This window comes from Rhincodon typus, chromosome 28 (assembly GCF_021869965.1).
Source record: "Rhincodon typus isolate 14 chromosome 28, sRhiTyp1.1, whole genome shotgun sequence".
Taxonomy (NCBI): domain Eukaryota; kingdom Metazoa; phylum Chordata; class Chondrichthyes; order Orectolobiformes; family Rhincodontidae; genus Rhincodon; species Rhincodon typus.
The window spans coordinates 20,842,201-20,870,160 of record NC_063359.1 but is presented as its reverse complement, the minus strand read 5'-3'; the positions used below and the strand labels follow the sequence as shown (position 1 = coordinate 20,870,160).

General features: G+C 38.6%; 1 protein-coding gene across 3 annotated transcripts; it reads right to left on the bottom strand.

The window, feature by feature from the left end:
• zbtb26 (zinc finger and BTB domain containing 26) lies at positions 1-27,960 on the bottom strand. 3 transcript variants are annotated; one of them, XM_048613573.1, is made up of 2 exons: positions 27,873-27,960; positions 1-9,056 (listed from the first exon to the last, which is right to left on the bottom strand). In XM_048613573.1, exon 2 carries the CDS (start codon positions 9,044-9,046, stop codon positions 7,670-7,672), a length of 1,377 nt encoding a protein of 458 aa, XP_048469530.1. In that variant the 5' UTR covers positions 9,047-9,056; positions 27,873-27,960; the 3' UTR covers positions 1-7,669. The 3 variants fall into 3 exon arrangements, with proteins under 3 accessions (XP_048469530.1, XP_020384116.1, XP_020384115.1); XM_020528527.2 differs by lacking the exon at positions 27,873-27,960 and adding an exon at positions 27,702-27,770; XM_020528526.2 differs by lacking the exon at positions 27,873-27,960 and adding an exon at positions 27,149-27,556.

Below are 27,960 nucleotides of genomic sequence, written 5' to 3'. Positions count from 1 at the left end.
TGATTGCTTCAGCTATGTTAGCTCATTTGGTGTTGCATGTAGGTAGGATGCTTTCTTGTACACAGTAAATGCAAGGCTCAATTACTTCATTTACAAAGCAGTTTATTTTTTTTTAAGTGAATTTGTTTTCCAGTGAATAAATCTGAATACTGCTATTGTTAAAAAAAAATCCTGCCATTGTGGTAATACTATACCACCAGGAATGTGTAAATCAGGTATTACAGAAAAGAGGACGTTTATTTTTTTCATCAGTGCATCTCAGAATTAACTGCTAGGACAAAACAAATAGAAAAGGCTATAACTGATTTATTCACATAACATATGCAAAAAATAAAAAAATAATCTTTTAACATTTGTGTATACACTGTACCATAAGGAAACTACTTTTTCACTTGAGTACTAAATGTGCCTCTTAACTTTAGGTGTACTTTTGATAAAACATTTGTTTTTACGATTTGAAAAATAAAGGTTGCAAGTAACTTATGTCCTTTAGGGACTTATGTTTTTCATTGTTCTCAGCAGACACTGGAACAAATCAGAGTTCAACTATAAAGCAGATGTACTCCAGCAGACATCCAGCTCAAAAAAATTGCAACGTGGTTGAGGATACAACTGAAAAATAACAATAAAATTCTGTAAGAGGACTCCTAGACATTTTTAAAAAGTGTACTACTAATCTATTTCAAGAATGACAGCAAAGACAATTATTGACTTCAAGTACCTTGGAATTAATGGTTGTATCAACAAAGCACAATTAAAGTCACACACCTTTACATTATGCTGCATTCTTAACTTTATACATCTGCAAATCCCAGTCCAGAAGGTAGCATTTTAAAAATATCAAAACTGTCTAGGTGACTGCAGGACATGGGACTTGAACTAAAAATCACATTTTCTCACTAACCCTTACACAATTAGGCCAAGCGACAAATACATCGCCAGGTGTACCAAAATTAACACAGACAGACAGTTTGTGTCAAGTAAATCAAATTATGAGATATGAAACTAGGCACTATTTCAGTCAAAATGCAGAGTGTGACAAAGGACATCCAAGCGAGATGAAATACAGTTGACAATGCACTAACTGTATTTTTGAAAACTCATCTATTCTTTGGCAACATCTTTAAGTATTGACAAAGATTTTTGAATTACGTACAAATTGTTAGAACAAATTTAAATTGAATTAAATCAAATCATCTTTTTAGTCAGAAGCAAAATATCAATACATACCAGATTGGAAACTACCCGATTCAACGTTTTCCTGACCCCTCATCCAAAAATTTTTAAAAACAGCAGTTAGTGCTGATTTATCTAGAATTGATAGCAGGCTTTGCTGCAGTGTTATAATTTTGATCCTTGTTTAGGAGCTATTTTTTGTTCCTATGATTGAGGAAGTCTACTTATACCATGTACCCAGATATCTGGCAATGCCATCTGTACAAGCTATACAACAGGGAGGGAAAAGTGATGTCCCTTTTTCAACACTTCTTCCCTGGTGACCTAGCTGAGGAATATCACCTTATTACATGAAGAAAATCACTGATCTGAACACATACGCAAATCGTTCCGATATAGAAGTTTACAATGCATTCTGATATTCAATAAAGCTTTTGAGATCTCCAAAAATAGGTGATAGTCCACAGACCATTTCTTGTTTTGATATTTAATTTCTGAAAATATATTTTACATGCTTTGCAAGTTAATAAACATCAAACTTTTTAACTGGCCATGGCTATTAACAAAATTGGTTCATTCCACTACTGTATCTGCAGTCTCACATATCCATACATGGAGAACTTAAAAATTCCACAGCTGAGAAGGTGTTGCAACATTCTAAAGTTACAAATGTGAAAGTACATATATAAGAATCACAAATACTGTTCCAGATGAGGTATATGTTAATGTGCTAGGTAACCCAAAAATCTAATTTCAGGACCTATAGTGTCCAAGGATACTAACAATGGTGACATTGCATATAGAATTGGAAAGACATGGACAGATTATTAAAAGCAGTACTATTTACCTGCTGATAAAAATTGATCAGCCACCTTTATAAGTTTGAAACTTTGAATATGGTCTTGCATGAACAAAAAGCAACACTTTGACAAAGACCCAAAATGCTAATTCATTACATATTGTTTGCAACTCAAGTATGTGGTAAAATCGAGTTGATGAACCACTTCTGTTGTGTGAATCAAATCTGCAAAATACAAGCCTAGTAATGATTAATCATGGCTAGCAATACAACAGTAGCAGAATCATCATTATCTACACACATTTTTTTTTGGATAAGAAAACTTGTCCTGGATGTCACCTCCTAACACAGCATGGTAACACCAATTTCCTTTATAATTTCAATGCTCAAGAAGAAATTTATGTCAAATTTGTTAATTGAACATGGATTTGCTTTTACTCCCATGCCTGGAATATTGCTATATTAAAATTTAGTCCTCATGTACCAATTTCTCTGATCAACGCCACTTATCCAGGCTGTGGTGGCTAATGGAGTTTGTACTTCCTGTACATTAGCCTATAGATGACATAGATATTTAAACTCTTAGGAAACGGATGCACATCTACAATACTAACTTCTTTCTAAAAAAAAAACTCCTTCAAACATAATAAGCTAGGAATTAAAGAGATAACTCTTCTCAGCATTTAAACTTTTTTTAAATGGAAAGTGTCCATTATTATTGGAATGATATAAAATAATTTTGCATTTGATCGTCAAGACTTCTATTTTCTCCCAAGCACTGCACTTTTAGAATGGGTGCTATTCTACAAATTTCCATGCCATAACTACAAGGGTGTTCAAAGGAATCTTTTCAGGTTTTTGTAGCTGCTCTAAATTGAAGACATGGAAGACAATTTTGTAAATACTTGACAAACTTCTGCCACCCCTTCCCTACAAGTGGCACCTCAAGATTACACTAACAGAAGCCAGGAACTCTACAGTTACCAAAAATCCAAAGGGGAAAATCAGTAGCATGTACCATACTGAAGACTGAAACTGTGCATCATGTTAATATTAGTGATCCTTCAAAAATGTAGTGTTGTTGAGTCTAAACATTAAATGGATGCCTTCTGTGAAGAAGTGCTAAATTGCTTTCAGACTGGGTACATAAGAACTGGTGTAAAATGTAGACATATCAAGTCCTATCCCGTTTTGCTAAACATCTCTACTGCCCAGTACTGCTAACTGAAATAGTAGACAACTTCCTAGTGAACTATTCTCAGTCTTTATGACTGCCCAGAAGTGTAAAACTGCAGAAGGAAGATTATTTTAAAAACCCAACAATTATGCACCCATGGCTGGAGTGTGTGTTTTGGCCATTATCGATGACTATAACACGAAATGTGGTAGCTTTGCCAAATGTTTCTTGTCTTGCATTCTGTTCAAGTTCATTTGCATATTACTAAATAAAATTTTGCCATAAACCAGTGCAATTGGACAGCACTTTATAACATTAAAAAGTTACTTTTTCTTTTAAATATTGTGGTGATTGTGTTTGATTAATTTGTCTGAAAATAGTTAAAAGTGCTTATTTCTTGTGATTAACCCAAGTCTACTACTCGAGAGTAGCCCCATTTTAAGCAACTGAAAATGACAAAATACACAGCCATGCTGATATAGTCAGTTTAACTAAATTAAAATCTATTCAAAAGCTTTTAAAAACATGGTTATTTAGCATCCCCATGCCTAAAAAGGTTATAAAATCCCCAGACTGGGCTTGTAAACAGACATAATTAGCAGAACCTCAGTGGTGTGTATTGTGATCAAGAGCATAGCCAGTTTTCTGGGTGTGGCCAGCTTCTAATGTGTTTTTTTTTCAAAACTAGCACAAAAGAAAGATTGCATAAAGCCAAAATTATACTGGAAGTAATTTCTGCTTGAAATTCTATAATATTTTGCACTGTTTTGGCTGATTAAGTAAGTTACCTTGGGGGAAGAAACAGTGCAAACTATGGAAAACTATAGGTCTCAAATTATTTTTAGGACTGCTTAAATCATTCAAGCATATCAGGAGGAATAGCAATAAGACCATTGATTTATGAAAGCTGTGCTAAGATCATTGAAGAACTCAACAACTGAAAAAACTGGATGTGTTTTGTGTATCTCATTTTCAAGTGAACAGGACAGTATAAGAGCAATAGCAAAACGAATGTTACAAAGTAGCTATGTTAAGGTGTTTTGAAATTTTATGGTATATACCTGAATATCAGAGTCAACTGGATACATTTCCTGGGTATGGTTAATCAAAAGCCACACAAAAAAAAAATTACAGTACACAAGCCATTCAGCCCAATATCATCACGCTGCTCCTCCTGAGCCTTTTCTCATTCTTCATATACTCTGCATCAGTACAACCCTCTTCTCTCTTGCTTCCTTTTAAAAACACATCCAAATGATTAAGTAGCAGGTTCTACATTATCATCACTGAATAAAGGATTCTATTTGATTTCTTGGTGAGCATCATGTTTTGATGGCCTCTACTTTTTATGTTTTCATTTGGAATGATGGTCTATTTCTATACCTTTTGTATAATGTATATATTATTCATTCATTTCAGGGAAGTTTTTTTCCCTAATATAGAAGAGCTGTTCTGGGGAAAAAATATCCAATTACTTCCCTCTTCTGTACAGATAGCCTTGCAAATGTTTCCCTTTCAAGTGTACATTTAATCAACTCTCCCTTTGAAAGTTACTTTTGAATCTGCTATCACCCTTTTAGACAGTACATTCTGGAGTGTAACAAGTTACTACAAAAACAATCTAATTTCCTCTTCCCAGCTCACTCTGCTCTGGGTTCTTTAGCATTTACCTTAAATCTGCATCCACTGGTTAACTGACCCTGGCGTCAGTGAAAACCATTTTTTCCTTTGCACTCTATCAAAGTCCTTCGTAATTTCAAACCTCTATTACATAAACATAACATTCTCTACCGAAAACAACAACCAACATTTTTCTAGCCTCTTCACACAAATGTCAAACTCAAGCATTCAAAACCTACATTTAAAAAACAAACATCACTGCTTACAACTAAGAACAAGGTAGATTCAGTCGAATGATGAATTTTTTGCTTTGACGATTTCCATTTTAGTATTTATTCCCAATAGGAGTACCTTACTTACTAAGCACCCTTGAAATAGTTAATCAATCATTCTATTAAGTAGACATAAGCACACATGAAAGATACAGCAGCACAGTGGTTCGGAATCTAAAACTTCAACTCAAGACAGATCAGACCTTAGAGTGGGAGGTCTGACGGGCATGAAGTAAAAATCCCTAACATTGTATTGTCTAGAAAATTTCAACGTCAGTATGCATCGAGACACTATGACTGGCATGAGCTAATGTGGCATGACATATCTTTTAGTTCAGAATAAAAAAAAGGTACTATTGAGAAACCCGGGCTTAATGGCGGCTTACATAGTTCCAATCCTGACAGACTTCAAATGCAGCAAGGCCAGAATCTAACATTTATGCTACGTGATGAAATTGCCAATGAAATCTCTTTTTAAACTACCAAGTCAATGCATGTAGAAAATTCATAATTCTCTCACATCTATGCTAGGGTGATGCAATGGGGCAAAAAGAAAATGTCACAGCTTCCACTACTGATCACTATCTAGCAATTCCTATGTGAACAATAGATTACAAGACAAGACTGGAGTCACTTATGAATTTAGGTTCATTGCCATGGCATACAAAAATAGCCAAATATTAGAGGGTGCCTGGTAAAATTGTTAAAACCATAAAACCGTACCTCAATGGAGTAAACTCTGCAGGACAAGAGGGGAGAAAATTAGTGAGAAATTATTCTTTCAGATCCACTATGAAGATGGTAAAGTTCTCAGCATCTCTTCCAAGACCAAGGGCTTAATTCTAGCTGTTCCCCTCTGATAGAAACCAGGTTCAGGCATTTGAAAATAGAACAGAACATTTAGAGATTCCCCTTCCTCATTTGGCAAATTGCCCTAGGCCAGTGAGGTCCTCTTCAAATATGCAGATTAAGTTCCCATGATGTCATCACTAAGAGCTTATCTGCTATTTTTACAGCCAGTGCTGGCTTCAGGAACAGCATCAGCATTTCACTTTTTAAAAAAAATTAAGCTTTATGTTTCTTTTAAGGCCTGAGGGGAAAGGGAAATGGGACAAATTCCAAAATAGTCTAATTTTATTACATTTGGACAAATCAAAAATCCAAACTTTCAATTAAGACATAAATCATGCAATAATGCCTCTAATTACCCCCTGTCCCTCAGATCAGTTTTGTACAGTTCTGTAATGCCCTCAAGGAATAGACCATTATTCACAGATGTTAGAAACTTTAAAAAGGAATAGCAGAACAAAATTTAAGTGCTTTGGTCAGAAATTAAACATATGACTGTTAAAACACAAAACGAGAAGAAGTAATGTGCTTAATCGTTTAAGCCAATGTCCATGATAACATCATTAGCACAAAATTCTTCTAATTGAATTTTCAGACACCCAGATAATGCAGTCTATGCTGGGTCACTGCTGATGTAGAATTACTAGTGTAGCAATTCTAGCAAGATCAAGTTCCAATGTAAGAAATTACTACGCTTAGAAAAAAAAAAACTTTTAAATGGTAGATATATGCCAAAGAAACAACTACATATTCTTGCCTACTAATCGTCACTTAGTTTCCCCAAATAGCATGTTCTATAGGTACAAAGCTGCAGACGAGAGTCAGGAAGACAGGACCAAATGGAAAGAGCAGTGCCCTGACCATTTGGAAGTAGATTTTAAAAACAATAGCATAATTTCAAAGAAAAGTTCAGTGAAAAAAAAATGAAAAAAAGTTTAAGCAATGCGCTTGGGGTGTTTAAAATAAGGGGATCTAAGACATGGTAAATTCAAAGAGTCATTTCCTTTGGCAAGGGAATCAAGTATAGACGGGTATAACAATCTTGACATTACAGCTGAGCAATTTATGGCTGAAGTTAGGAAGCACCTTTTTTTTTCCACAAAACAGTGAAAATCTGGAGCTCCTATTTACCAGAAGAGTGGATCGTTTGGAATTTAAGACCGAGACCAATAGACTGCTATTGGGTCAGGGTATCTAAGGAAATTGAACAAAGTTGAAAATGGAATTGAGGTACGAATCAGCCATGATCTGACTGAATGGAGGAAAAGGCTCAAGGGACTGAACAGCCTATTCCTGTTTCCATTTTTAACATAATCATAAGGCAAAGCTTTATAATTTAGATATTAGTCCTGGACAAATAGTTCATTAACCAGGTACACTCTATTGCCTACATGCAAAAAGAGTTAGTGTCTTATTTTAAAACATACTTCTGTAAGAAACAGGACATACGCCACCTGTTAAGTGGCCTGTGGAACACAGTTAGTTCTAACAGTTTAAAGTACAGAACTGCATCTTTTAAATTAGAGACAGTATCAAACAACAATTAAAATGGTTAGTTCACAATGCTCTTTCATCAGTTGAATAGAAATCTACAGAACATTTCTTCCAAGTGCAGTGCTCTGCATATTTACTAACGCACTAATGAAATACCACTATAATGTTGATTTGGTGCATTGTTTCTATCACCCTTTCCAAAAAGTTTAGATTTACTGCTTGGCCAATGAAGTTCAGTTGGCCTTCTAACAAGATATTAGATCAAATTCAGCAACACTGCAGTCATTCAATAGTGTCTACTTCCAGAGTAATTTCTTGAATGCTTCCTTCAGTGACATTATCCACACATTTTTTCCCGTGCTGTTCTTTGAGGTGCCGCCTGAGTGCAGGCTTATGTGCAAAGCCCACATCACAGTAGTTACACTTGTGTGGTCTGTCACCACTATGGAGATTCAGGTGATCCTGCAAAGAACATTTTTGAGTGAACGTCTTTCCACAAATTGTGCACTGGTAAGGTTTGATTCCTGTGTGTACACGGATGTGCCGCGTCAGATTGCTTTTCTGTGTGAAAATCTTGCCGCAGCGCAGACACAGGAAAAGTTTGTGTGTTTTCAGGTGACTAATGAAGTTTTCAAGGTGCTGAAAGATTTTTCCACATGTATTACAATGGTGGGGCTTCTGAAGCCATTTGTCTTGCATTTTAAAATGATTAGTGTACATCGTTTTGTTTGCAAACAGTTTTGTGCCCCTGTTACGCTTGAATAAAAACCCACCTGCAGCAGCCATTTCCTCATTTGGAAAACTACTCAAACCTTGCAACTCAAACTCATTGGCTGCCAGCATAAAGCTTGTACCATTGACAACTTCTGACAATCTGGGTGGATCTCCTACAAAATTCTCTATGCAACTATCCACCACTTTGTTGTTTCTTGAATCAACAGTTGAATTGATGAGAGAGTACTGGGATTCCGGAGAATTTGCAACAGCTCTTTCCACACTATTGCTGAAATTATTTGAGAGATGGCTCAAACTATCACTATTCTCACTCTCTTGAATATCACTGGTCAGAGATTCCACTTTAACAATACGAATGTTGCTGTCCTCTGAATCAGTTTCACAATCAGAGACATCCCTTGTTTCGATAAGATCTTCCATTTTGTGTTTTTCAGAATCAGGTGGAGGGCTTTCTTGTGGTCTTTCTGAAGTTTCAGGAAATGTAGATGAAGTGCTGCTTTCACCTATGTTGTGCGCATGATCTTCCGACAACAACTTTGGCTCAATATATTTAGAAAGGGCCTGTGTGCACCTTTCTACAATGTGGCCCATCTGAAGATAGCTTGCAGCAGTTAAGTAATTTACCAATTCCTTAACAGGAAACTCTAGGATACCAGTGTAACAGGACAAAAGTATCTGTGCTCCAACTTCTGAACTCTGGAGAAGTGAAATCCTGACATCTTTTGAATCATTTAACAAAAACTGGTCTCTCAAAAAGGGAGAGCATGCAGCAAAAATTATTTTATGCCCGAGGAAGGCCACATTGTTGATTCGGATTGTGACATCACAGAATCGCTTTTGCTGCCTCAACAAATTCATTTTCTGCAACATGGAATCTCCATAGCTTGAAAACTTAAAATGAAGCACATCAGAAGTTGGAGCCATGTTTCCAAATCTAGAAAACAAAAAGGAAAAACATGAGTAATTCATTATAAAATAAAAGATCACAGTGTTAAAAATGGAGCCTGGAGTATCAGTTTAAGCCCCACTTTAGGTAAACACCAAATAATCAAAGTATTTTATTTCATCTTTGTGGCCACATAGGTGAATACTAGGGAATTAAAATACATATCCATATTCAGTTACAATTTCTGATACACAATTCACAAACTCAAATGGCTAGTGTCATATCTGAATGTCTAATATCATATCTGAATGTCTAGTATAACTGAAGCAACAGTAATAACAGCCCTTTCCAAATTTCCATATTGAGTCAATAGTTGGGAAATATTGAGTACACAAAACATTGGACTTTAACAGTGAATTTTGCCAGGACTCGGACAACACATGACTCACTGCCCGCAATTTGAACACCTCTTACTGTAACTGATGGACCTTTACCAGAAACATAACTACCATTCTTCAGGTAAGATGTTAAACCAAGCCTATTTTCTCAGTTTGGGTGGTTCAGGTAGACATTAAAAATCCTTTGCCATAAGAAAAAGCAGAAAAATCTAGTAATTTTTGGGAAGAAAGATTAGCCAAAGTACCATCAGTTGAACTAATCTTCTAGCTTTTTGTGAGAGTTTGCTGTATGCAAGATGGCAGCGACACTTGAACTTGTAATAGTTACAATGTTTTACTGAAGTGTTTTTAAATGTAGTGCTTTTGTCTCAGATTTTAATTACATTCAGAGATTGCACAGTTTTATGTATTTCATTAAACAGTAAGGAATGTCACTCAGGGTTCTGCTTTTTTTAAACTGAAGATGTGGGTAGTTAACCCAAGTTTACAAATTGTGTATGAGGGTCCTTGTAAGTATTTGTATAGTTACAGCAAATTCATATCTAAATTAAAAAGACTTAAAAAGAAAAACAAGTCGTACTACTGCAGAAAATATTTTATTATGTTATCTGTTTGTTAAACAAGTGCAAAAGGACAAAATGTTGTGCTTGTTGTAGAGTGTACTTTTTTAAAAAAATGAACACTAAATCAAGTTGGGCATATTTTAACACCCCTAGGGCAAGTGGAACTTGAACGCAGAACTTCCAGCTCAGAGGTAGAGATACTAACACTGCATGAGAGACTGAATATTTTTACATTTGTCCACTTTCCATCTTCAGTAGCTGATAAGTTTTTTCAAACTGAATTTATGCGATGATTCTATGGCTTGAAGGGGTATATTTTGTCCTTTTTTTTTTAAGAACGCAAAGAGGTTGAAACAGAGGCAACAAGCAGTCTATTCCAAACCAATAAACAGCTTGAGGGGCCTTTGGTTTTTTCAAACACGTTGGAACAATAGCCATGAAGGAGTGGGCTCAAGTTCCCATAGAACCAGGATGATAATGTAGTGCTCAGTCACCAGTGGGGCTTGGATGCTGCTACGCACCGACCCCTGCTACAGCCATACATTCATGCGTGTACGTGTGCATGTATGTACACACACCCACCCACATTGTTCTCTCTATGTTCTTTCCTCCTGGACTGGAGAATTTCATACGAGACAATCAACTTTAACAAATTTGCTTTTGCCAAGGGGGTGTTTAGGGGACGTTACTGTATTGGATCAGTTCCTGTTTAGTAGTTAAATAATCTATTATTCTGTTAAATTATTCCAATTCTGCTTTCTTTTGTTTGCATTTTATCTATAGTGTTTTGCTTCAAGCCTGGTAGTTTGGTCAAACTGCATGTGGAACACAATATCATCTTAATACATTTTGAGGGGGTTTGGTCTGGTCCATAATAAATTTTAAATTTGCATTGAAATACATAAACTTGCACATCAATTAACACTTAAAACTTGTATTCCACAAGTTTTGTCACTAGATGAACCAGAAGGCCATTTTCTGCTCCTAATTTGTATGCTCATATGAATGCGAAATACTTAAGTGACAAAATATTTGTGAAATCCACATGGGGAAGGAAAGAAGGGGTCTATTTACATGAAAGTTCATTCTTACTTTGTGTAAAATTCCACTTTTAAAAATTAAAATTCTTCCTAACATTTTCCTTCTGGGGTATGCTGCATTACACATTAATCTGTCGTCTACTAGACTATGCCGATACTTCTTTGAAATTGGCAGGCCCTCACATAAAGCATCGAAACTCCTCCCTTTAACCTCGGGATCAGGAACAAGGTGTTCAGAAAGTTTCAGAAGCTGCGCTTAACACAGGACTAAAATCAATCATCTTTCCTCCTCAACCGATCTAGTGGTATAACTGTCAAAAACGTGCATGCACAGGATTGTATTACTTGAAATTTGTTTTAGTGAAAAGAGTTGAGATTAAAGCATACCGTACTTACATAATATTGTCAAAGGGATAATCCCATTCTTAATTATTCACTTTTTAAAAAACAATAATGCATGGGATGTGGGCATTGTTGACCGGGCCAGTATTTACTGCCAATTCCTAGCTATGGAAGCAATGAATTGCCTCCTTGAACCGCTACAGGCCACTGGTGCAAACAGACCTACAATGCTGTTAGGGAAAGAATTCCAGGAATTTGATCCAGTAATACTTAAAAGAACCAATGACATATTTCCAAGACAGGATAGGGAGTGGTTTGGAACTGACAGGTTTTGGTATTGCCAGTATCTGTGGCCCTGTCTTACTAGGTGCTGATAAAACAGCCTTGGTGCGTTTCTACAGTGCATTTTATAGATAGATGGCACACCACATTGCTACGGTGTGTCAGTGGTGGAGGGCATGTAGTGGAATGCATGTGGATCCAGTACCTATCAAAGCAGGCTCCTTTGTCCTAGACGATGTCTTGAGTGTTGTTAGAGCTGCACCCATCCAGGGAACTGGGATGTAGTCCAATACACTCCTGACTTGTGCCTTGAAGATGGTGGACTAGACAGTAAATTACTTGCTGCAAGATTCCTAGCTACCTGCTTTTGTAGCCACAGTACTTATACACTCACCTTTCCTGGCCCCATCCCCGCCTCTTCGACCTGTTTGTTTCCTCTCCACCTATCCTCTCCTCTATCCCTCTTCTATCCGCCTCCCACTCTCTCCCTATTTATTTCAAAACCCCCTTCCCCTCCCCCTTTTCTGATGAAGGGTCTAGGCCCGAAACGTCAGCCTCTCTGCTCCTATGATGCTGCTTGGCCTGTTCATCCAGCCCTGCACCTTGTTGTCTCGGATTCTCCAGCATCTGCAGTTCCTACTATCACTTATATAGTTAGTACAGTTCAGTTCAGTTTCTGATAAACGCTAACCCCCAGAATGTTGATAACGGGGGTATCACTAATGGCACTGCCTTTGAAATGTTAAAAAGGTGATGATTAGATTCTCTCTTGTTGGAGATGGATACTTGTGCCACAGAAGTGCCAAACAATGTAACTTGCCACTTGTCAGCCAAAAACTGGATATTGCCCAGATCTTTGCATTTTGAAATGGACTGCTCCAGTATTAGGAGCCGTGAATGATGCTGAACATTGCTCTTCAAGTGAACATCTACACATGACCTTACGATAGAGGGAAGGTCATTGAAGAAGTAGCTGAAAATGATGGGGGTGGGGGGAGGGGGGTCTCAGATTCTGCCTCAAGGAACTCTACTTCTCTCCCTTACCAAGGTCTAGCTTTATGCATGGATAATAGTCATAGCTTCCTTCTGGATACCTCGGCCTATGAAATCGCACCTCAGGTTCTGAGTCAGAGCACGATGTCTCATTGGATTCATTATCCATTTATGCAATAGCTTTCAAAGAATAGACAGAGGTGCTCGCCATTTGTTTTTAAAAGAAACAGGTATATCTGTACCCCATAATTCATTAAAGCAAATGCAGCTTATTTAGTTTAAAAAAAGTGTCACGGAATCTTTGGTATTCACCTGAATGAGCAGACAGGGTCTTGGATTAAAATATGAACATCACCTGTTTAGTAAGTATTGTTTCATGTACTCTGGCACCGAGAGAGGCTTTCTGAATCAGAGGCTAGAATGCTACCTTTGAGTCAAACAGACACCAAAAATGTTTGAAAGTAGCTTTGAGTAAAAGCAAGCAGAGACAGTCCTGCATGGTCTCTTGCTGAAGCCTCCATCATAATAGATTTCAACATCCAACCAGTTTGTGTCACTCAGTGGTAGCATTAAGACATATCGGGGTATACTGACACAGCAAAGGTTGAGATCCCAGCTGCAGTGAAGATCTGTGTACCAGATCTAGCTGTCCTCTTTGCCAAAAACCTGGCATCGGCTAACAATATGGAAAATCTTTTTGTCATATTTAAAGAAAAGCTCCGATCCTGCAATTTATCACTTCATCAATTACCTCATCACAAATTAAAAATAAAGCATTAGTAATCAATAGTGCCATCAAGTCACACCAAGACACTGTGCGCTAAAGGTTATTTCAGGATCCATCAAAGCCACTCAAGCCTGCCTCTTTGTAGGTTACGTGGAACAATCCCTCTTCCGTACCTACACTGGCCCTAAACCCCACCTCTTCCTTCGTTACATTGATGACTGTATTGGTGCCGCCTCGTGCTCCCATGAGGAGCTCGAACAGTTCATCCACTTCACCAACACCTTCCACCCCAACCTTAAGTTCACCTGGACCATCTCTAATACCTCTCTCACCTTCCTGGACCTCTCTGTCTCCATCGCGGGCAACCACCTAGAAACCAATATCCATTTCAAGCCCACCGACTCCCACAGCTACCTAGAATACACCTCTTCCCACCCACCTTCCTGCAAAAATGCCATCCCCTATTCCCAATTCCTTCGCCTCCGCCGCATCTGCTTCCAGGATGAGGCATTCCACTCCCGTACATCTCAAATGTCCGTGTTTTTCAAGGACCGCAACCTCCCCCCTTCAGTGGTCGAGAACGCCCTCCACCGTGTCTCCCACATTTCCCGCAACTCAGCCCTCACACACCGTCCCCGCAATAACAACTAAAAGAGAATCCCCCTCGTCCTCACGTACCACCCCACCAACCTCCGGATCCAACACATCATCCTCCCACACTTCCGCCATCTGCAATCCGACCCCACCACCAAAGACATTTTTCCCTCCCCACCCTTATCTGCTTTCCGGAGGAACCACTCTCTCCGTGACTCCCTTGTCCGCTCCACACTCCCCTCCAGCCCCACCACACCCGGCACTTTTCCCTGCCCCTACACCTCCTCCCTCACCCCCATCCCAGGCCCCAAGAAGACTTTCCACATCAAGCAGATGTTCACCTGCACATCTGCTAACGTGGTATACTGCATCCGCTGTGGCCTCCTCTACATCGGGGAAACCAAGCGGAGGCTTGGGGACCACTTTGCAGAACACCTACGCTTGGTTCGCAATAAACAACTGCACCTCCCAGTCGCGAACCATTTCAACTCCCCCTCCCACTCCTCAGACGACATGTCCATCCTGGGCCATCTGCAGTGCCACAACGATGCCACCTGAAGGTTGCAGGAACAACAACTCATTCTGCTTGGGAACCCTGCAGCCCAATGGTATCAATGTGGATTTCACAAGCTTCAAAATCTCCCCTCCCCCTACCGCATCCCAAAACCAGCCCAGCTCGTCCCCGCCTCCCTAACCTGTTCTTCCTCCCACCTATCCCCTCCTCCCACCTCAAGTCGCACCCTCATCTCCTACCTACTAACTTCATCCCGCCCCCTTGACCTGTCCGTCCTCCCTGGACTGACCTATCTCCTCACCTACACTCACCTTTACTGGCTTCATCCCCGCCTCTTTAACCTGTCTGTTTCCTCTCCACCTATCTTCTCCTCTATCCATCTTCTACCTGCCTCCCCCTCTCTCCCTATTTATTTCAGAACCCCCTTCCCCTCCCCCATTTCTGATGAAGGGTCTAGGCCCAAAACGTCAGCCTTCCTGCTCCTATGATGCTGCTTGGCCTGCTGTGTTCATCCAGCTCTACACCTTGTTATCTCAGATTCTCCAGCATCTGCAGTTCCTACTATCTCTGATACAAGCTCTTACCTTGCCTTGATTTTGGACATGCACCACTAGTGGCATTATCAACCTCCCTGACTGAGGATATCAAGTTAAAAGACTACAGCACCAGTAAATCCTAGGAAAATGGAGGTCAATGGAAACACCATTCAGGAGCTGGCACCATTCCCAGCACACACAACGGTTGTTCATTATTGCTAGAAGCTATTAATTGCAACTAAAGTAAATCAGTTTCTCTTGATAATGAAAACAAATCTTGGTGAACCATTTTGAACTGCCTCATTTACCTTTTCTTCTATGCCACGCTGATCAGTGACAGTTCTACAACATTCAGTTCAGTTCACAACTCCTTTCTGACAACGTAGAAGCACAAATCAGCTTATGCCAGGACCTAAACAGCATCTACATTCTAGCTATGTGGCAGGCAACATTATAAATGGTAACAATATTAAGCTTGTTAACTTCTCATCCTTCCTCCCTTGCCCACCACACTTAAAAATCTTTAATGTTAGCATTGTCACCAGAACTCCATCACCAACATTCCTATTGGCTGTCACTACTGACTAGAACTGAACAGGATTAGCGATATCAGCAGCAGGGTGAGGCTCAATGCCTCATCGATGTTTTTCCATCAACTACAACACTCAAGTCGTCATGAATACAATATTAAAATATTATAAGAAGATCAAGTGGTCTGAGATTAATGCCTCATAACTGAAAACATCCACTGCTGGCACTCTGACTACAGCAAGCACTATTTATAAGATGCAAACTTAATTTCACTGCCTTTACCAGCAACAGTCTCTAGGAATAAGGACAACAGCAGCATCATCATATGGACGTTGTCATCTGCAAGTTCTTCAAGTCATACAGCACTCTAACATGGATCAAGCATTTGTTCCTTCATTCCAAATCTTAAGGAAAGTAAGAAAACCATCACAAAATTACAGTAATTCAGGAAAGCAGTCTAGCAGTTAGAGACGGTCAAGGATTACAGCCCTGGCAGTGTCACTTCCATTCCAAGGACAATTGTTTATAAAAGCTCACCACTTTTAAATATCAAAATCCAGTGTTTATTTCACACACTGCAAACAAAAAAAAAGTTAATAAAATTTGATCGTTCTTATCCTCATCCCAAATGGGTTGTCATAGAGAGAGAGATGGCTACAGCACAAAAACAAAGGCCCCTTAAGCCCATCTAATCTGCACTGGTCAAAAACACCTAATTATTCTGAACCCATTTTCCAGCACTTGACCCATAACCTTGTATGCTTCGGTATTGCAAGTCTACATCTAGAGATTTAAATGGTATGAACAAACATCTGAACAAAACTTCACCCCCGGTCATTGATCCCTTTACCTAGGGGAAAGGATATCTCCTGTCTACCCCATCTATGCCTTTTAACTTTATACATTTCAATTATGTCTCACCATCAGTCTCCTCTGCACCAAGAAGAAAAAACCCAGTCTGTCCAATCTATCATAACTGAAACTCTCCTGCCCAGCAACATCCTGGTAAATCTCCTCTGCATCATCTACAGTGCAATCATACCCCTCTTATAATGTGAATTCCAGACCTACACACAATACTCTAGCCATGGCCTAACCAACATTTAAATACAATTCCAGCACAACATCACTGCTAACCAACCAAACAAGCAAAACAAAAATGACTTGAGGCATTGAATGATTCTTTAACATTTCCATTTTAACTTCTCATTAAAGAATTCTCTCAAAAACAGGTTTATCCGGTATCTGGTTTGCCTGAACCATTTTAAAGCAGCAGATTGTACCAGCTGCTATACAAACTCAAATCTCATTTCTGAATACCTAGTACATTACAAATAAACGGAATACACACTTCCCACTAAAATCAAAAAGAAAGTGATACAATGGGCCATGCCATGACTTTCAGTAAAGAATCATGACCTAACATTTTGTTAATGATGTTAATATAATGTCTTAACACTAGCCCTGAAAACTATGCAGGACACAAACAGGATATTAGGTAAACAACTGTGTCTTTAACAATTTGGAAGCATAACATTGTACATTAAACATCCATGTGAAATGTGAAATTTTAATTAGATCATGATAAGACCTTATTCTAGTGGGGAACCAAAAGGAGAAATCTTATGCCTTTTTGTAGAACACCATCTCTACCTGATCTGGATGTGTCTTTCAGACCTGTTCAAGGGTATTTTAAAAAGGCTCCCAGTTTCTTGCTATGAAACTGGTCAATACAAAGCAGAATTTAAATCGAGTTGAAATAAAAACAGGTAAAGTGCTGAAGACACTCCGCAGGTCAGGCAGCATCTGAGGACAGACAAAACAGAGTTAAGATGGAGTTGAATCTAAGTCACTGCTAGTTCCGAAGAGTCACATTCAACTCAAAATTCACTCTCTCTCCACAGGATCTGGCAGACCTGCTCAGTTTATCCAGCACCTGTAGTAGTTTTACTTTTATTTCAATGGAAGAAAATTGGATTGATTATTATAATTTGATACAAAATAGACGCAAGGAAGTAAACCAAATGAATCAAATCTCAATCTGCAATCACGTTTAATCAGTTTCTTAGACAAAATATAACTTGCAGCTTTGACATCTGTTATTTAGTCAGTTCTGAAAATCACCACCTACTCGTTAATTCTTAAGAGGAATAACACACATCAAGTTTCTCCTCATTTAGCTTTTTACAAAATAATAGAGGTTCTTCATAAATACTTTAGCTTTCGTAGCAAGTCGTAGTTTCAGGGCTCTTGAGGATTAACACTTAGACTACATGGCTCTCAAGTTCAGCCTCAAGCACTAGGCAAACTGATATTCAGACAGAGTGAATTAATACTCAGCCTGTTTTGAGCAAACTAATCTCCCGCCAATTCTTTCAGCTTTTGTAGTTCTCCAATCTCAAAAGGTACCTTCATCACTTATGATGCTTTAAGGATCGCAGAGAAATTGGACTGGATGTGACTCAAGATGTTTCCACAGTGTCCAGGAAGGATTGCAGTATGTGCAATTTATGATGCTTGTAGAATTTATAGCCAGATTCTGAGTCATATTTGTACAGGACAGAAACAGACCCTTTGGCCCAACTTGTCCATGCTGATCAGGTTTCCTAAACTGAACTAGTCTCATTTGCCTCAAATCCCTCTAAACCTTTCCTATCCACGTAACTGTTCAAATGTTAAATGTTATAAATTGTACCCACGTTTATCACTTCCTTTGGCAGTTGGTTCCATATATGCACCACCTCTGTGTGAAAGGTTGCCCCTCAGGTCCCTTTTAAGTCTTTCCTATTTCACATTAAACCTATGCCCTCTAGTTTTGGGCTTCTCTACCTCAGGGGAAAAGGACCTTGACTATTCACCTGATTGATGGCCCTCACGATTTTATAAACTTCTAAGCCTCCTATGCTCCAGGGAAAAGTCCCAACCTATCCAGCTTCTCCTTACAACTTGAACCTTCCAGTCTCAGTAATATCCTTGTAATTTTTTTTTTGCACCCTTTCCAGTTTTAATAATATCCTTCCTACAGCAGGGCAACAAGAATTTTACGCAGTACTCCAAACATGGCCTTACCAATGTTTTGTACAGCTGCAACATGACGTCTCTACTGTTGTACTCAATGCTCTGATCAATGAAGGCAAGTGTACCAAATGCACTTTTCACCATCTTGTCTACCTGTGACACCACTTTCAAGGAACTACATGCCTGTGCTCCCCAGACCCCACTATTAACTGTGTAAGCCCTGCCCTGTTTTGTCTAACCAAAATGCAACACCTTGCATTTATCTGCACTGAATTCCTTCTGCCATTCCTCAGGCCACAAAAAACGAGTGTAAGACCTTGAAGAGGTTAAATATTGCCTGAAAGGGAAATTCTGTCCTTTAATTCTAATCTTTTTAGCCAACTCATTTAACACCACGTTTTGTCCATTCCTAGGGCTACTACCTAAAGTGCTGTATGATGTTATTTAATCGGGTCCTGTTGATTTGTCGGCTGATAATTCCACCAATTTCCGCAACACCATTTCCTTTAGTTCTTTTCTCTCACTACATCCTGGCATTTTTGGGACTTTTGTTTGTCATTCTTTGTAAAAGGTATGACCAAAGTATGTACTGAATTGTCATCTCTGTTTCCCATTGCGAACTTCTCATTTCTGACTGTAAGTGACTACATTGGTCTTCACTATGTTTTCTCTTCACATACCTATAGAAGCTTTTACAGAAAGTTTTATGTTCTCAAGGTTACTTTGCACTCTATTTTCCTCCTCTTAAATCGATCCCTTCGTCCTCCTTTGCTGAAATCTGAAAGTGCTCCCAATTCTAAGGTCTGCTGCTTTTTTGACCAATTTATATGCCCCTTCCTCAAATCTAACGCTCTCCCTCATTAGCCATAGTCAGGCCATCTTCTCCATTTTGTTTCTCTGCCAGACAGAAATAAAAAAAAAATTGTAGCAGTTCCTTCGGTGCACTCTTTAAATGTTTGTCATTGCCCATCCACCATGATAGCTTTAAGCAACATTCCCAAAATGATCATAACCAGCTTACACCTCATACCACTGTAGTTTCCTTTATTTAGGTTCAGGACCTTAGTTGCAGAATCAACAATGTCGCTCTCCACCTTAAATGAGGAATTCTATCATGGTCACGCTTCCCCAGACCTCACAGCCAGATAGTCAGTTCTTCCCTTCTCATTACATAATACCCAGTTTAGGATGGCCTATTCTTTAGTTAATTCCGTAACATATAGGACAAGAAAATCATCCTGTCCACACCTGAGAAATTCTTCCTCTTATGTTTTTGCGACTGATTTGATTTGCCCAATCACATGCAGATTAAAAAGTCACCCATAATTACTGGTCTATCTTTATTGCCTGCATCTCTAATCTCCTGTTTAAAATGTCTTCCCTAACATTACCACTAGACAGCCAGGGGTCTTTCTACAATCCCCACTACAGTTTTCTGCCCCCTTGATGTCTCTAAGCTCTATCTATACAGTTTCCACTTCATTAAAGCAATCGTGAGGAAGGATGTTTCCTTCAATATTACTCTCTAACCAACAATGCCATCTCACCTCCTTTTCCTTTTTGGCTATTCTTCCTAAAAACTGAAAATCCTTGGATACCCATCCCTGGTCATCCTGAGGGTACGTCTCTGTGATCCCAACTATATTACACCCATTTATATTTGTTTGGTCTAATTCATCCACGTGAATGCTCTGTTGAGACACAAGGCCTGAAGGCTTGTCTTTTTAACATTTTTAGTCCTGTTCGCATTATTTTGACTGTGGCCCTGTTTGATTCTTGCCTTGAATTCTCTGCCTAGCACCTTTCTTATTTCCCACCTGTCATTTGTTTTTGCCTCAGTTTCCTTCTCTTTTGTCTCCATGCATAGATCCCCATTCCCCTGCCATTTTAAATTTAAACTCTACCTAACTGCAATGGCAAATCCTTGGGAATCAGTTCCCAACCTGCCCAGGTGCAACCCATCCAGCTTGTACTACTTCTGTTTTCCCTAGAACTGATCCCCATGCCCCAGAATCTTAAACCCTCCCTTTTGTACTGCATGAGACAACAGTGCTGTTTGGTTGGTAAGTGGACTTCGATTAAGAGAGAAACTGCCATGGAAAATGCACCCATTAATGCTAATTAACAGTTAACTGCCAGACTTTATATTTTGAACTAGACAGGTCGACTCTGATTATCTCAAGGTAGCAAATGACTGTTACTTATTTCATTGAGTTGAAGCAGGTACTGTGTATGATTGACCAAGATTTATATTCATAATGGAGATGAATAAGAAACAACCTAAAATAGAAATTCTAAAATTGGAAGGATTCTAAGCTCAATGGGATGATAGGGTTTTAGCTACAGTAAGATGGAACCAAAGACTAACAAAAAACTGTTGAAGAACAGAGTGCTCTTCAAGGAGGAGATGTTTCAGGCTAAATATACTACAACAAAGGTGAAAGGTTGGGAAACCAAAACCAGGGCTCCTTAGATGAAAAACAAAATGGGGAATATGAAATAGAAAGGGTGTATGATGCAAAGCAAGTGAATTCTTAAAGTGAGAATCCAACCAATTGCAAAAATTTCCAAGGGAAAAAAAAATTAAAAGGCAGACTGGCAAAGAGAGAATCAAACGGCAGTCAACATAAAAAGGAAACATCAAAATCTTTAACCTGCATGTCAATAATAAGCAGATAGTAAGAGATGGGGTGGAGTCTATAAGGGACAAAAAATATGCTTCGATACAGCAAGGCTAGAATACTGAGGTATTTTGCATCAGTGTTTACCAAGAAAGAGAACGTTAAAATCAAAACAGAATAATTTCAAAATGAAATTGGAAAGGCAGGAGGGAAATAAGCTTGCAGGGCTACAAGGATAGAGTAGTGGCAAGGGGCTAACTGGATTCCTCTAGAAAAGGGCAGATTTGGCTCAGGAGCTAAATGACCTTCTTCTATTCTATAATGACAAACAAATTTATTTCCTAGATTTCATGTTTGCATTTCAATTACTTTACAAATTGGAGACTCGAAAGCTGCCTTGATGCTAGAGTTTAGTATAATGCTTTTTTTTGAAGAATGTGAAGAGGGTATGACTGATGGTTTCATCTAGGTTTCTCATACTTCGCCAAAATGTTTATCATCATGTATTTCAGATTTAAGTGAGAAGGCATAAATAGTTGTTTCTATTTCCCCACTTCTTTTGGACCAATTTCAAGATATCATTTTAAACACATGCTGCAATGCTCCAGTGAATCACAGGAAGAAAAATATTTCATGTTCAGACTAGGAACCTTACAACCTTCTGGACTTAATATTGAATACAGCACCTTCAGATTGTGAATCCACTCCCATTCCTTCCCTCTCTTTTGGCTTTACTCATTGCATTCTCTATCACCTTGTCCTCGCTCCCTTCCCCCACTCCAATGGGACTGTTCTTTCCTGTTTGGCAGTTAGACACACCATTATCACATTCTGATCACTTAATTGCACTATTAGCAACCTTTCTTCCCCAGCACTCCAACTCTATCAGTTCTGAGGAAGGGTCACCGGACCCAAAATGTTAACTGTTTTCTCCCTCACAGATGCTGCCAGACCTGCTGAGCTTTTCCAGCAACTTTGTTTTTGCTCCAACTCTATTCCCCCCACTACAGCACAAATGCCGCATCCTCCACACACTTCATGTCGGCTCTGATGAAAATGTCATCTAGATTCAACACGTTAGCTTGCTCTGTTTCTCCATGGATGCTGCCTGAACCATTGTGATTTCCAGCACTTTTTTGTTTTCAGTAAAAAAATCCTTCATCTGCAGTAATTTGCTCCAAGATAAAGATCAAATGAGTTATTGTGTTAAGATATAGCACCACTAATCCTTTCCCTCAGAACTGGGTCACACTAGTCACCTAATTACAACAAGAATTAATGGAAATTCTTAAAGCTGTGGTACTAAAGGGAGAACATGAAGTTATTTTGACTCCAATTCTATGAATAAATGCCCTGTTAACAAAAGGATTATGCTGATTTTTGAGACCATCCCAACTAAAAAGGTAAAAACATTTTAAAGTGGCACCATTTGCTTACCCTACCAAATCCATTATATTGGGGTGGCCTGATTGAAGTGTATAAGATTGAGGAGCATGGACAGAGTGGATAGGAGCAGTTGATTCTCTTAGCTGAATATTCAATAACAAAGAGGGTGTAACTTTAAGATGATGTGCAGGAGGTTTAGAGGTGGTTTGAGGAGAAGTTTTTTTCACTTAGAGGGTGGTGGAAATATGGAATTCACTGTCTGGGAGGGCAGTGGAAGCAGGAGACCTTGCTATCTTTAAAAAAAGTATGTGGATGAGCACCTGAGTGTCATAACATTCAAGGCTATAGGCCAAGTGCTGAAAGTTGTGATTAGCGTAGATAGGTTGAAACAAATCTGATAGGTTGAAGGGTTTCTTCTGCTCTGTAAGGCTGACTTTGTCTACCGTCCTCCCCCCCATATGAAATCATTAACATGTGTCTGCAGGAGGAGGTGAGGTTTACAATCTCATTATTCATATCCCCAAGTCCCTCCATGACAAGTTATACCTTCTACGTCTTTCTCAAAGCAGCAATAAAAATCCCATTTCTTTGAATTCTTCAGATGGTTTTTTTTTCTAAAATAAAGCTTTCTCAAATGGTTCCAACTTTATTCCTTCATATAGTTAACATTATTGGTGTCAACATCACTTCATCACAATGGGATTCTTACCTCCTCCTCTGCGTCTTAAGGTGCCTTCAGGAATCTTCTTTTGTACCAAATACCATTCCCCATCCCTCAACAATTCATCTCTAACAAAACCAAATCATACTGCGGAAGGAGAAACTCCAAACACGACTTGTATTCCACGGCAGGATACAAGAAAAAGCTTATCTTTTGAACATCACACACACGTACATTACTTCCAATCTTTCACCATTACAATTTTAGTTTTATTAATAGTAATAACTGGCACCCGATCAGTATGACACTCAAAGCTCATTTCAAGAATGCTTGAAAGCGCAACATGAAAATCCTAAAAACTTTGAACACTGTACTAGAGAGTCACCGGTAAGGAAAATGGCAAGGCCTCCTCTGTGCTAACATGCATCAACATGATGAACAGTGGCTTAATAAATTACGTCAATGCTAAGAACAATCTACAATATCACACAGGAGCTTCATGTGCAGCACTTATTGGAGGAGCTGCCTCTCAAGGATTATCCCTTGAGCCAAAAGATGCATGATATGAAGACATCCTTTCTGAAGTGGATTGTTTGCTGTGTGTCCATCTGCTTTTGTGGTTGGAAGAACAGGGATGACAATGAGCATGACCAAGGCATTTCCCCTCACCCAAACTTTCTTCTCTGCAGAACATTATCAAACATATGCTCATTGAAAGCCATCTAATTTAACTCATTCCTTTCCAGCAACGCAAACATCAGCCTTTCCTTTGTCTTACCATTTTTCAAACTTTTAGCTAACACCAAACTTGAGTTCCAATCAAAACTTCTTTTAAAACCTTTCTGATGGCCCCTTGTTTAGGAATTGACTCAGGTTTTGTAAAAATATCAATGAGCCAGTTTGCACTATATTTATTCACATAAAGATAACACTCATAGAACAGAAGACTCCAAAATTGCACTTTGTACAAAAAAGTTACAATTAAAGCTTCTATTCATCATTACAATCATTTTTAAAAATCAGCTAGCACTTATTTTTTAATTTCAATTCTTAATTCAAAGATGCTGCATTCTGCAGTTGATATAACAATACAGACCCACACTCTTTCTCTAGAGATAATTCAATACTGCCCCATTTCTCAGTTTTAAACCTCTTTACCCATTATTTGCGTTATGTTCTCAGATTTTAAAAAATTAACAATTTTGATTTCATTGTCAGTTCTGACAAGTATAAAACCCAGTCACCTTATTTTCTAAAGCTGCCTCCAGAAGACTTATTTTTAGCAAACATTTTTCCTTCAACAATTTTGAATTTAAAGTAAAACATAATTCTATCCAAGACTTGTAAATTGATGACTCTATTAACACCCTCTTCAAGCATGGAGTTGTCATGATACCATAGCCCAAGGACTGAACAATAACAATTGATGGTTATAACGTTGATATGGTTGCAGCTGAGTTTATGATCTTTGGAGATTTCTCAGCTAGGAGGTAAATCAGATTGAAGATGTGACCCTGATACATGACAAACTTGATATTTTTAGCTTCAGATAGTGACATAAATTTCTAATCAGGATTTGTACAATATGCACACTCATTGCTATTTTCTATTGACAAAATGTACCCATTTCACACAAGCAACTGTTAACCTTTGATCATCTAGGACAAAAGAACCTTTGTTATAGCTAATGGAAATATCACCTTTTAAAAAAAATATTAGAATTGCACAGCACAATCTCACAATCATGCAAACATTCTCTAAGCGCTTAAGAAGGCACCAAAAATAAGTCATTATCTATTGACCCAGTCTTGACTTTGATTTTTCATTGTTGCAGATCAGGCCATTTGACAGATGGGTCCAAACAGCAATCATGCATCCACTCAGGCTACAGTACCAACTGTGACAGATTTGCAGACTCTCTGGGATTTGTTTCTTTGTGCAGAAAGGGCAGATGGCCATTTTGAATGCTAAAGCCAGTACTGGCATGGGTGGGGTTAAGAATTCATATATTATAAATATGGAATCTTGAACCTTCTAAACAAAAAAGGAATGTCATGTAAATGTGTTGTGGAAGGAAATAAAGCCAAGTCATTGTGGGTTCAAAATCAAAAGTACCAAAATTTTAGACTCCATTGTTCATGAAGTCTGTGTAAACAAAAATACTTAGCCCTATCTACAGACTTTTGATGTTTTAACATGAAAAGCATGAGGTGAGATTCACAGAATGAGAAACAGCTCACATGCAGTATGGGCTGCACGGCTGAATGAATTGTTTTTTCATATTCTATACATATTTTTTCTCTTCTCAAGTTATCACTGGTAGGAACTACAAAAATTAAATGCGATGCATGCAGTTTTTTCCCTAAAAAGTTGCAAATTCATGGAATCACATCAATTAGGGAATAAACAAACTGTTCAAGTCAGGTTCCTATACTTTTAGAGTGAGGTACATTTGAAAGAGACTATCTTGAGAATTTAGCAATAATCAATACTGTAACAACTCAATTCCTTCGGTACTTCTACCAAGATTAGTTTAACACTGCTATCTGATCTCATTTTAACGCACTAATTATTCCTTATAGACCTCAAAGCACACAGTCAGAACTAAAACAGAATTTTTACCAAAATTTGTGATGCAAAATAACAAAGCATATTTTTAAACAGTGCCCCTTCTGATGAAGGACATTATCTGATGAATGATAAAAGTAATATTGATGAACTATTGTCTTCCATTCTGACAGAACCAGGACAGAATCACCCTGTAGGACAGGACATTAGTCCCATTCCTTCTCATTCCCTCCCTCTCTGATAAAAAAAAATCCTTCCTTGTTTCAATTCTCTATGTTCTATGGACTGCTTCACATTTCACTTGCCTTTTCTGATTTAAAAAAACACCAATGTAAAACCTCTGCATCACACAAGATCACAGTAATGCACTCACCTGACAGAAAAAAAAAACTAATATTATATGCCATTCCAAACAAGAGGAGGTGTGCTTCTTTCTACAGCATGGATGAGATATTGGAAATGAGTACAAAGTTGTGTTTAAAAAGCATTAGTGTTGATTAAGTCATCACTGCTGTAGTCTGCCCTGTTTTATAAGGGCATTTTAATTTACTCATTGTTGGGTCTCCATTTCTTACAAGTTCACAGTAGCTTCTGTAACTTTGTAGATAAGTGTTAATGAAAGCAGATGGTTATCTCAAAAGTCAAATGTTTAACACGTTTTACAAACTGAAAGTTTTTGCATTCGCTTGAGATTAAGATAGGTGAATAAATAATTTTCCCTCAATATTATTAATAGAAATTACTGGGTACTATAACATAATTGTTATTTGTAGAACATCTGCACTACATCTCAGGTTATATTTGTATTTAACTTACTACATCAATTTGTGCTTAAAAGCACCATTCTTTATGTTCTTCATTCTGCTCCACAGGACTAACTAGATAAAAAGTGCCCTATGTAAAAGTAGGTGGTGAAGAAGCACTTGTCATTTCATTGCCTAATAAAATGACTAAAGCAAAACTACAGGATTTAATAAAAGGACATGATTGAAGCTATACACGTGCAAAAATTGAACAGCATGTACATGAAGTAGTGTTCTGCTATCCCACAAAACACTACAGCACAATTAAAAGAATTAATTCGCAGCACACAACCATTTTAAAATTCATCAGGAACGAACTTGCAGTAAGACAGACGAACTAAAAATAACACGTACAAATCAGTACAGTGGTACTTTAAATAACTCATCCAGCATCTGTTGTGAAATATCAGGGCATGGTTGGGGGCGGGTGGTGGAAGAAAGAGAAGAGAGTTCAATTTAGGATATCAATTCCTAATATCAACAGTCCTGTAAGTCGAAAACATAACGAAATTCCTTACTAAAGTTACTACACAAATAATTCTTAAAGCGAAAGAAAAACGAACCTGTGAAATACAAATGGGGGAGTCATCATTTGTAATGTGTTGGTAAATGGAGCCAGACTGCAGCCTTTTTGGGCCTAGTGCTGTAATGGAACAAAGCCAAGCCTGCTCTAGATTTACCCTGAACAAAGAGTAACACACACGCACAGAGAACAGCAACACTGCTGCTCCAGAAAACACACGCCAGCGCCAACTTCCACCTCAACAATTTCATATTTATATTCCCTCCCTCTCTCTCCACCTTTACAACGGTTTCCGGGCCTCGCTGGAGTGCCTATCTTGTGTGGGTTTTTGTCTCTGTCTAGGCGGAGCGCTGGAGACGGTTCTAGCAAAGGGAGAGAGAGAGAGAGGAGAAAACCCGCCGATCTAGCATTGTGATAGCGAGCGCCCCAAACAGAAATAAAAGAGAAAACCAACTCCACACACGCACAATATAAAATAAACCACATACACACACAGACCCGCTCCCTTTCTGCTCAAGAGAAATGAGGGTGGCATCAAAAAAATAAGCGAGTGAAGAGTTGAAGGGCTGGAGATTTTGATATAAACACTGTACCTTCCCCTCCTCCGGATTCTTGAAGCTCCAAGGCTCGTGTCCCTGCTCGAGCACGGGAGCGAGGGCGGACTGGATTAATCTAGACAAACACTGCAAGAACCCCGTCAATCATCCCGCTTAAAGGAGCCACCCTGACCCTACACCTCCAACTTCTCATTCCATCACCCTCACCTGCATTTTCCTTTTTCACTGAGCACTCCAAATAAAACTTCTCTCAAAGTCCCACAACTGTGCACCCGAAATGATGCTGAGATTCCAC